The sequence below is a fragment of the Takifugu flavidus genome, unplaced genomic scaffold (genome assembly GCF_003711565.1).
Source record: "Takifugu flavidus isolate HTHZ2018 unplaced genomic scaffold, ASM371156v2 ctg368, whole genome shotgun sequence".
Taxonomy (NCBI): Eukaryota; Metazoa; Chordata; class Actinopteri; order Tetraodontiformes; family Tetraodontidae; genus Takifugu; species Takifugu flavidus.
This window is the reverse complement of record NW_026621992.1, coordinates 20,641-32,107: the sequence shown is the minus strand read 5'-3', so window position 1 is coordinate 32,107 and position 11,467 is coordinate 20,641. Positions and strand designations below refer to the sequence as shown.

The 11,467-nt window shown below is 41.0% G+C and overlaps 2 protein-coding genes across 3 annotated transcripts; both read right to left on the bottom strand.

Annotated features, from left to right (window-relative positions):
- Positions 1 to 2,523: 2,523 nt before the first annotated feature.
- LOC130520391 (zinc finger protein 569-like) lies at positions 2,524 to 4,557 on the bottom strand. Its single transcript, XM_057024123.1, is given in 2 exon segments — positions 2,524 to 4,359; positions 4,362 to 4,557. Coding segments are annotated over 2 exon segments (1,209 nt in total). The 3' UTR covers positions 2,524 to 3,346.
- Positions 4,414 to 10,437, bottom strand: LOC130520392 (zinc finger and SCAN domain-containing protein 31-like). 2 transcript variants are annotated; one of them, XM_057024125.1, is made up of 3 exons: positions 10,154 to 10,437; positions 5,495 to 5,577; positions 5,028 to 5,353 (listed from the first exon to the last, which is right to left on the bottom strand). In XM_057024125.1, exons 1-3 carry the CDS (start codon positions 10,323 to 10,325, stop codon positions 5,279 to 5,281), a joined length of 330 nt encoding a protein of 109 aa, XP_056880105.1. In that variant the 5' UTR covers positions 10,326 to 10,437; the 3' UTR covers positions 5,028 to 5,278. The 2 variants fall into 2 exon arrangements, with proteins under 2 accessions (XP_056880104.1, XP_056880105.1); XM_057024124.1 differs by lacking the exon at positions 5,495 to 5,577 and having other exon boundaries at positions 4,414 to 5,353; positions 10,154 to 10,421.
- Between the last annotated feature and the right edge of the window lie 1,030 nt (positions 10,438 to 11,467).

Genomic DNA, 11,467 nt, shown 5'->3' with positions numbered 1-11,467 from the left:
AATTTTATCTGTGTTGAGGCAAAAATGGGAATTTGCGTCTCCAGGAAAAACTAAATTTCAAAAACTGAAGATAGTGAGGCCACCTCTGTGTGGCGCTGCAATGTCCGGTGTAGGCTGACGTTGGAGTTTGGGTTTTATAAAATGATAAACGACCTCGGAAAATTCCACGATATATGGTGTCACAAAAACGTGTTATGCACTGTTACAGAGGATTTTTTGCACTTTGCACACCCCCTGGTGGGATAAATTGTATTGTATTGTTTTCTTAATATTTATTTATTTATCATTTTTTTATTGTGGTTGTTGGTATCATTATTATAACTATTATTATTGTTATTATTATTACTAATACTATTATTATTATTTTTACTATTATTGTTGTTCTGTGTTTTTTTCTAAAAAAGGGTGTTTTGTGGCCCTGTGTAAATTTGTGATTAAAGTATTTTTGTAAAAAATCCAAAGAAAAATCTCTTCTCTTCTCCTCTCTCTCTACCCAGCCGGCCATCAGCAGGAGGGTCCCCCTACATGAGCCTGGTCCTGCTCAAGGTTTCTTCCTGTTAAAAGGGAGTTTTTCCTTGCCACTGTTACTTGTCTGGGGTTAGGCCCTGGGATTCTGGAAAGCGCCTAGAAACAGTTTTGATTGTAAAAGACGCTATATAAATAAAGATTGATTGATTGACTTATAGTTTCAGGCATTTAATGTAAATACCCATTTATAAAATATTTTCATAGTACAATTCTGTAAACAACAGTAAACTACTGTAACAATATAAACCACACATATTGTATTTATTAACTCATTATATCTGCACATGCTGATTCTTTTGCACTTCAGATGCAAAACTGCATTTTGTTGCTCTGTACCTGTACGTGTGCAATAACAATAAAGTTGAATCTAATCTAATCTACAGCTGGTCCAGAATGCGACTGTTCGACAATAGGTGAAGGCAGGTCCATCCCTGGATGAGTCACAAGTTCATTGCATTTGGGTGATTTGGTACCTTGCTCTAGGATAGCAGTATAAGGGGAAAAGACTGCAGCTACTAAGCCCCATTTCTCTGGACCCAGGTCCCAGTCTGGATCCAGGAGCAGAAACTGTTTCATTGTTTAAAACCTGACTTAAAACCTTCCTTTTTGATAAGGTTCATGATTAAGGTGAACATAGAACTGCTCTATTCTGCTGCTATAGGCTCAGACTGCTAGGTACTTATTTAATGTCCCCCCACGCCTCTCCCTATTTCTCTGTTCCTCATACACTTCCCAAATATATATTCTGTGCAACTGTGCAATTTGTAAAGCCCCCCCAAGGAAAAATCTTTGGGCTCTAAATACAATAAACTTGAACTTGAACAGGATGTTCCTCCTGCAGCGACACTGCTGACTTCTATCTCCAACTTGAAGGGTCAGGTGAAATCCAGTAGATCTCTACTGGAAGAGGTGTGCTGCAGAAGTGAGCATCACAGGGCTGGAAAGCATGCTGATGTTCAGTTAACCACAGCATTTTCATACTGGTTAGGCTAGTGAGAGGAGTAACAACATCAGAGAGGTTTCTTCAGAAACCAGGTAGCTCAGGTAGCCTGGATTTTGGTCTTATTAGGATGCACCCTGACCTACTTGCTCACCAAGACTGTGATCCGGCCCAAGTCACACTTGACCAAATTCAAGGTCAACCTTGCCTCCTTTAAACAGCAATTTATTTCTCTGTGTGTAGATGCTAGTACCAGGATTCAGAGCACATCATGACTCTATACTGGAGAAAACTATAACGAGTGAAAAAAGCAGAAATTTCAGTGGTAGGATAGGTTCACACATAAGGATTTTCTAAACCTTTAGAGATTTTCTATCTGTTAGTAAAGATCAAGATGAAAGAAGAAAAAAATCTATTATTGAACAGTTTTGATTGTCCTGTGAGTGATGTGTTGAGTACGGCAGTATGATTAGGATTCTGTCCCACCGGCGAACCACTAGCTATTGGTAGCACACATCAAGGTAAACAAATACTAATGTCCCCACTTCATTCATGCCAACAAGGACTTTGTGTTCAAAAGGTTCTCACATCCTGGGAATGGGCTGTGATGGAGCAGGAGGAATGACCTGATTGGGTTTTTTTGGTACACACAAGAGTGGCAGAAACAGGTGAAACCGGTCTTCAGAACTGGCGCAAAGACATGCAAAATGTGCTGATATGTCTTCTAATCCCAGGTGGCCACGTACCTCATCACAGCAAGACGAATAAGCCGTTATCAGAAGTCCTGTGGCACTACAACCTGCTTAATGGCATTCTCCAGTTTTCTCAGTTTCAGCTTCACTTTTGTTGTCTCATTATTGAAACACCTAAATGACTCAGGCAGGTTTAACTCATCAACTAACTTACACGACTGTCCACGTATTACAACACAAGTGGGAATGCTTAAGCAATACTTCAGGATAAGCCACAGCATTGTTGAGGAAACTTCCTTTACCTACACGTTCCTCGTGCCCTTCATTTACTCAGGGAGAAATAGACAAAGAATCAATTCGGAATCAATGACCTATGTGATTTTTATTTATGACAGAAAACTGAAATCACTTAAAGAGACTTCTGAGCACTGTGTCTCAGTTCATGAGGAAGGGCCCCGATCATCCTTGTGTCACGTGTATTTGTACCACAGCATGGGGGTCAACTCCTGCTAACAGAACTCTATTTTGATGAATTCCTTTCCCTTATCTGGTCTTGATCCTCTCAAACAAGCCCCAAGAACTCACAATCTCACATACCTTCCAACACTTTCAGTTTCTTCCCTTTAAAGCATTGTGATAAAAACAGTACACACAATGATTCTGAGCACAATGATCAATTCTCCCAAAACTCGCACATGACTATATTTAAAATGGCTGAGTTGAGTTCTGACAGGAACTAGTCAGAGCCCACATGACCCCTGTGCTGATTGCTGATTGGAGGTGTCAGCAGGAGGCTGCAGGAGGTAAATGGAGCCCACAGCTTTCATGATTGATGCCTAAAACAGTGGAAGAGCAGCTGCACCTGCAGACATCAGGGAGCCACGTCACCTGTTCATAACAGAAGGTTCTCACTGCCTCCAGCCAACACCTGCTGAGCACCGCATGCTCAGACTGCTGACATCTAGATTTTCTCAATTGCTTTTCTGACTCATTTTACTTATTAATTTTGAATTGATACAAAGACTCTGTGTTGCAGGTTTGTTCCATAGTAACAAAGTTTATTATCAGGACAAAATGGTGAACAGGTAATACAGAACATCTGGCAGGAATCTAAAATTAAAGCTTTTATTGAGACTCTTCTCAATGAAGAAGCTGCAGCAATATCTGAACTCTCTTGTTGGCAAATCTAGATGTTTTCACCCGTGTGGGTGCTCATGTGCTGCACTAAATCACAATTCTGGGTGAAAGTTTCCCCACATGTTTCACAGACATATGGTTACTCAACTGTGTGAATTCTAATGTGATACTTTAATGCAGAACTTTGTTTGAAGGCTTTTCCACATGTTTTACACACATATGGTCTCTCACCTGTGTGAATTTTCATATGGTCATTTAATGAAGTACTATGTCTAAAGGCTTTCCCACATGTTTTACACACATGTGGTCTCTCACCTGTGTGAATTCTCATGTGGACATTTAATCCATAATTTTGTTTGAAGGTTTTTCCACATGTTTTACACACATATGGTCTCTCACCTGTGTGAATTCTCATGTGGACATTTAAAACAGAATTTTGTTTGAAGGTTTTCCCACATGTTTTACACACAAATGGTCTCTCATCTTTGTGAATTCTCATGTGGACATTTAATGCAGAATTTTGTTTGAAGGCTTTTCCACATATTTTACACAAATATGGTCTTTCACCTGTGTGAACTCGCATGTGGACATTTAATGAAGCATTATCTCTCAAGGCTTTCCCACATGTTTTACACACATATGGCCTTTCACCTGTGTGAATTCTCTTGTGGAGATATAATGAAGAATGTTGTTTATAGGCTTTCCCACATGTTTTACACACAAATGGTCTCTCACCTGTGTGAACTTTCATGTGGCCATTTAATAAAGTACTATGTCTAAAGGCTTTCCCACATGTTTTACACACATATGGTCTCTCACCTGTGTGAATTTTCATGTGGACATTTAATCCATAATTTTGTTTGAAGGTTTTTCCACATGTTTTACACACATATGGTCTCTCACCTGTGTGAATTCTCATGTGGGCATTTAATACAGAATTTTTTTTGAAGGTTTTCCCACATGTTTTACACACATATGGTCTCTCACCTGTGTGATCTCTTAAGTGAAACTGTAATTCATCATTTCGTTTAAAGGTCTCCCCACATGTTTTACACACAATGGTCTCTCACCTGTGTGAACTCTAAAGTGGACCTTTAAGTCATAATTTTGTTTGAAGGTCTTCCCACATGTTTTACACACAAATGGTCTCTCACCTGTGTGAACTCTCAGGTGCATATTTAATTTATCGTTTCGTATAAAGGTCTTCCCACATGTTTGACAGACATATGGTCTCTCACCTGTGTGAACTCTCAGGTGCATATTTAATTTATCGTTTCGTATAAGGTCTTCCCACATGTTTTACAGACAAATGGTCTCTCGCCTGTGTGAACTCCAAGGTGTTGCTTCAGTGATTTTGACAGTTTGAAATCTTTCCCACATGTTTGACAGATAAACAGTTTGGTTGCTGTTTCCTTAATTTTGTCGGTTGATGAGAAACAACCCTCTCCGGAATCTTTACCACATGCTGAGCCAAGGTGTTGGTATTGAATAGTGGAATGTCCTTTCAGGTCTGTCTTGACCTTTCCCTGTTGTTCACCTGTGTTACATGCAGATGTTTTAGCACCTGTGTCTGTATCACAGTCCACTGCTGACTCTGCTGGGCTGTTTACATTCCCAGTCTGACATTTAGGATGGTTCTGCTTCATGGTTTGTTTTGGCCCTTCAGCTGTGGTCCACCTGGAGTCTTCGCTGGTGCTGTTTTCCTCATCTTTGCTCTGAGATATATGAGGACTGTAGGAGAGCAGCTGCAGGTCACAGGCTGGATCTGGTAACACAGGGCTTTGAACTGTTGTGTTCACCTCAGGCTTTTCCTGGCTCTGATCAGGATTCAAGCCCAGTTCACCGTTGTTCTCTTGCTCATGTATAGGAGTCACCATTGAGGTGTCCATCTCCTGCTTCACAGTTAGCTGCTCTCCGTCCTGATAACAGCAGGTTTCCTCCTGTTCCTCTTTGATTTGTGGAGGCTTCGACTCGTCCTGGTCTAGACTGTAGCTCCTATCCTGATGCTGGCGATCATCCTCTTCCTCCTTCCACAAAGGTTGCTGCTGTGAAAGCTCTAGAAATGCAGAGAAATCATCAAGAATGGAAAGAAGCATGTGAGCATAAGCGATAGGTTTAGGGGCAACTGAACAAAGGGCAGTTTTTAACCATCCAACGAGCCACAACAACGGGCAGCTCACAATATCAATGTTCAAACCTGCAGCCTGTGAATTTCTGCATCTCTTCTCCAAACATCTGAAGCATCAGTCACCTCTGAATGAGTAAATCTGAGGCTGCCATCTTTTTCGCAAACGTACATTACAAGAGAAAAACAACAGATGAACAAAAGATGTTTACTTGGACAAAACAGAACTAGAACAGCAGGGTAAAACCTGAACAGAACAGAAACCTTGAACAGAACCAGGCTCATACGGGGACACTCTCTTGCTGATGGCTGGCTGGGCAGAGAGGGAGGAGAGGTAGAGGAGAGAACAGGTAGAGATCATGCAAATACGTTAATGACACTGAGCTGGGGCTGCACAGTGTGTATTAATATTAATATGTGCCACAATCACGTCACAGACCAGTCCTTGGAGTGCCACAAGTCAAGAAAAACTAGCTCCGCTTGCTTCAGCCTTGTCCACAGCCATAAAATGAGTGTGCATGCCACCAAAACTACACTTGGAAGCTGACACGGTCATCTGCAAGAGCAGCAGCAGCGGCTGCTTTGTGATTGGTGACATCAGCAGCAATAACCTCTGCTGCTCTAAAACAACTAATTTGGCCAGATTGTCAAAAGTATCTACCTGTAGTTTAAAAACAGTACACAGCTCTGAAAGTGTGTATTCAAATCCCAGGTGTCTCCCATCACTTTTCTTCTATGTCCAGAATTGTTGCCTGTGAGCCTCAGGAACCAACTCGTAGGTCTTTAACAGAGCTGATTTTACAGCCTTGCTACAATCAGAAACAGGCAAGAATGAACAGACCTGGATAAATCTTTGAATACACACAAACGTCTTAATCAAAGACAAAGTAGGAAAAGGTTTCTCTGTTTCGGTATATGAAAACATGGCTGCTATAATTTTCAGGACTATTGAGCGCACGTGAATACAGTGGGACCTCTTACTTACGAAATTAATTGGTTCCGGAAGTTGTTTCGTAACCTAAAAATTACAAGTAGAGACATGTTTTCCATGTAAATGCCCTAATCCGTTCCAAACTCCCAAAAATTCGGACATAATATTTTTTATAAATCATAAAAATGCATCAAAACATGTAACAAATACGTGTTACAATTAGATTACTGCACAATAAATGTAGGAATTCAGCGCAAGGATTCTCCAGGAACAAAATGAACTTTATTCCAGGCTAATCTTACATTAGCCGTCATTACTAGCAACGAACGTTAACACTTGTGGTAACACTGCCATCTAATGAACAAACATACATACACCCACAATAAATAAAAGTTAAACGAAGGCGACGCTGGGATACACACAAACTTGTACAGATTGGGTTTGATTGAGATTGGAAGATGGTAGGCAATAGCCAATGGCAGAGCAGCTACAAGCATGTTTGTGTTCGCTAAACTCCGCGAGCTGCATGTAGCAGCGGTAGCGTATTTTTTCCTTTCGTATCATGATTTCTTTCGTAACAAGAGGAAATATTTTCCCGTTGAGAGATGTAGAGTTGTTCGTAAGTAGAGGTCCCACTGTATAAGCCGCACCTGAGGGCGTGTGCATGATGGATGAAATGACAGTTTAAAATCAAAACTAGTGTCTTCTTTGGTGCATAATCTTTCCCCACGTGTCTGTATCACTTTTGTGTACTGCTAGAGGTGCCCCGGTGGCCATTAGCCCATAAACCTCTATGAATTAACTGCACTGTTGTGTAGGCTGCAGGGTTCAAATGAGGGAAAAAAGTAGCGGCTTATAGTATAAAGAATTCCAGTCGTTATTTCATGTGTATACCGTATTGGCCCGAATATAAGACGGTGTTTTTTGCGTGAAATAAGACTGAAAAAGTGGGGGTCGTCTTACATTCGCGGTCTAGACATTATACCATTCACAACGCTAGATGGCGCCATATATATTTAAAGCGAATGCTGAACTTAACGTCCCAGGCCAAAGCGAACCCCTGTCACGAAAGAAAAATAAAAATAGCTGTAGCACGAAGAAGAAAAGTAAAAAATAGCGGTAAGAAAGAAAGAGAGAAAATAAGAGAAGAGATAACAGAAAATAGAGAAATGTAGCGACAATCTGGAGAAAAGTGGGTCGAAGATATAATCATTTGTTTCAGATGTACTGTAATTATCTTCTGTATAAAAATTACATTTGGTGTTCAAAAAGTCTTTTTCAAACTTGAGTCTTGAAAAAGGGGGTCGCTTATAATCAGGGTTGTCTTATATTCGGGCCAATACGGTATTTTAATTTTGGTAGAAGGCTACATAAAATGCTGGTTAGTTAACACAATAGACATATTTAACATAGAGTATGTAAGATGTATTTGTAATGAAAGCCATCATGGCGCGCCTCACTCCACTACAGGATGGGTCACACATGAATCTGCAGGCAGGCTCGGTCCAGTTGGTGTGATGCGTGTTCACAACGTCACTATGCCAGAACGTCTCTTTCACCATGATAGCCTATTGAAAATCTATTTTTGGGCCCAATGGAAGTAATGACCTTTGCCATCTTGGCAGTACCACTGTTCGGCCAGCAGGGTTTATGCGTTGAACTGAGGGGTAGTTCCTGTATCCAGCTGTCTTAAAATGCGCTCTGTCCAAAACCATCCCCTATACCTGAGGTAGTGCGCTCAGTGTATCCCACAATGCATTGCGAAAAGTCGTGTACAACCTATGCACCCTAACACAGTAATATATCCCATCAGCCTTTGTGGTATCACGTGACCACTTGTTAATGGCTGGTAAACCGGGGCACGGAGAGCTGTCATACAAATGTAAGAATTGTCCGCTATGTGTAATATGTTACTTTCTGGAAGCGCAGTGCTTCTTTCACTTGAGAAACATATTGGTGCATCCTGTGTAGTATGTTTTAGCCTTAAAGACATTAGCATTCAGGCGATAATAAGCATCTTTGGCTCGTTGCTCTTTCATACCATTTTAATTATACTGTACTAGAGGTTTCACACTTTCAGTGGAGAAGTAAGATATTGTTGGTGCGATATAAACATACTGCAGACTCATCAATTGGACTGATATCTTTAGCGAGTGACGGTGATGTCCATAGTTTGATCCGCAGCTGGGTGGAGAAGGACTAGCTGTTTTCTGAGGGTTCAATGCTTTCAACATTCCTCAGGTGGACATTGTGCAAAATGGTGCAACATGCAATCACCTTTGTGGCAAAGGCAGGCTTCACCTCCAAGGCTTTGTAAAATATTACCAAGCATCTGGTCATTGTCCTTTCTATGCTAGATTGAGCTTTTGCACGATGTATGTTGGCCGCTATCATATGTCTCCTGTACTCTCTAAATAGTGTTATCAACACTACAGACTTGGACATACAGGGATACCACCGTTCCCTATGATGCAATAACCCTCAGTTTTCTGTTAAAGTAACACTAAGCAGCTCCACCAGGGAGCTTGATCCTAAGGTGGCATCCATCTATACTGCCAACCACTTTAGCAGAAGCTGGTGATCCAGTCAACACCTGCCCTTAGAAAAAGTAATTGGACATATTTCAGGGCAAGTACTTTATCTGAGAGCCAACAAATTATGTCATTGGTTGTGGAGTGTGGAATTGAGAAGGCTCTTGACTCCACACAGTAGCAGGCTGCACCTGCCAGCCTAAAGATGATTAAACCCTCCACCTTCAGACTCCAGCCATGGTGAAATCAGTGGAAAGTCTTCAATTCTTTTCAGAAGGGATGAAATGTAGGCATCGTAAAATATTTCAACATAAAGGTGGAAATAAAAACCATAATCAACCACCATTGCTGTTTTTTCTGTCACAATTTGATTACATCTTGATCATAGAGCCAAAATAGTCCTAAGGAAATGTCTATTCCACACCAAAGGAGAGGAACTCAAAAGAAACTTTAAAAAGATGATGAACAGATGAAAAGACATTTTCCAATCAAAATCCAGTTTAAATTTTGTAAGACTTGATGTCACGATGTGAAAATGTCACTGAACTTTAATTTAATATCATTTTTTATTCGTTTTTTTTTATTGATGTCAAAAATTTATAGGGGGAAATGATACATGAAGAAAAAAACAAACTAAAGGTGATTGTGTTATGTTTTTTTATGGGTTAGAATAATTAAATAGACTTGGCCGCTCTCGCCCGCGAACGGGTTCATATTTATTATGCAACGTTATGACGTCATTTAGCTTGCGCCATCGTAGTGTACGAAAACGAATATAAAATTCAGTTAACTCCATAGTGTACTCAATCCAACTCCCCTATGAAGTGAGTAGAGAATAGGGAACGAGTGTGTGGTTTCGAACACAGCGATGATCCATAAACTCTGTCAGCTACAGACACAGAAGTGTAATGAGGTCGTTATTCTTTCAGATCAATGAACCGCGCTCACTAAGGAACAACAGCAGCAGCAGCTATGGCCTGTTACCCAGCAACATGTGTGCTGCTAACTCTTGTAGCTTTGCTATTGCTCCCCCAAACATGTGGAGTTATCGGGTCAATACTCTGAGCAGTGGAGACACATTTGTTAGCTTCTTCATTGCTAACATCGCCACCTACTGGCCTGCCATGCTCACTACCTTTTCAGTCCTCAGAGGTTTACATTTAAATTGGTATAAATCGACATTTAGCGGCACATTTCCGTTGCAGAAGCACTGCTTCAGTGTCACAATGAACATCCTTCCATATTTTGTCTTGTTAAAGTCTTACATACCTGTCCTGTGTAACTTTATTTGGGGTCTCCAAACACTTTCCACCAGTCTGCGCTGATAATCGAGCTCTTCTTCACATCCGTCGAGCTTTTGTTGAAACACTCGGAATATTTCTTCAGCAGCAACAGTCAGTCGCTCCATGACGAACGTCCTCAAACACTCAACAGAAGACATTCTTGTTGCTTCCACACCACAATACGGTCAAACATACAAAAACCTTCTGCTCAAAGCCGCTGTTACCGATTCCTGCCGAATGTTACACATTAAAGTTCCGCAAAAACAACCGCGGGAGCATTGGTTCCGGTGTGGTGTGTTACCCTGGGGCAGTGCTTCTCCATTATTTTCTGTAACAATCTCACACACAATCGTCGCCGCGACTATAAATAGTATTTGTCAATAAAATTGTTGTAAGTACACCTCTGCATAACACTGGATCCTCAACAAGGAAGAAAGAAAGAAAGATTTTTTTATTTTTACAAAAATACTTTATTTCCAATTTGCACTGGGGCATAAACACCATGTTCGACACGCAGTACTGACAATAAATAAATAGAATCAACAAAACAGTTCCTCCACAAGGAGTTTTTCGCTGGGCCAACAGAGTTGGGCCGATATACAACTCCAAACAGAAGTGGCTTTTCTGCCTTCCAGCTCAGATGGGTGATGCCAAGAGTCAGGCTTTCAAATGAACTGGAGCCATATTTTGGTCTAGGATTAATTAATAACTTGGAGTGATAGATTGCTGCCACTCCCCCTCCTCGACCAGTAACACAAGGAATATGATCATTAAGATGGATAAGAGGAGTAGATTCATTTAAGCTAACATACTCCTCCTCCTGAAGCCAGGTCTCAGTAAGACAAAATAAATAAACAGTCCACACGTAATTATGATATTAGTTTCTCCAACTTGTGCTTTAGTATTAATTTTAATAAATTATGGTGATTGACCGCTCCCCTGCTCTGTGCTTGGTGAACTTTTAACCATGGAACAGAGACTACCTCTATAGTGTTAAATATGTTATTGTTGGTGGATGAGGGTTCTATGGAAGCAGCAGAGAGGTGTGTAAGACATTTTTCCATATCAGACAGATTAAAAGAACACCTACTGTGTCATGGCCAGCAGCTCTATCTCCAGTCAATGTCACTTCCCCACAGCAGCTGCATTTCTGTCGTCCTTGACCAGAGAAGTTTGAGTTGACATATCATATATTTTGATTATACCCTTTTCGCAACCTCCTCCGCCCTCAAGTGCTTTAATTGTAACGAGGAGGGTCATCTCGCCAGGGCTTGTCCGAGCTGTGTGGCCCCGGACGCGC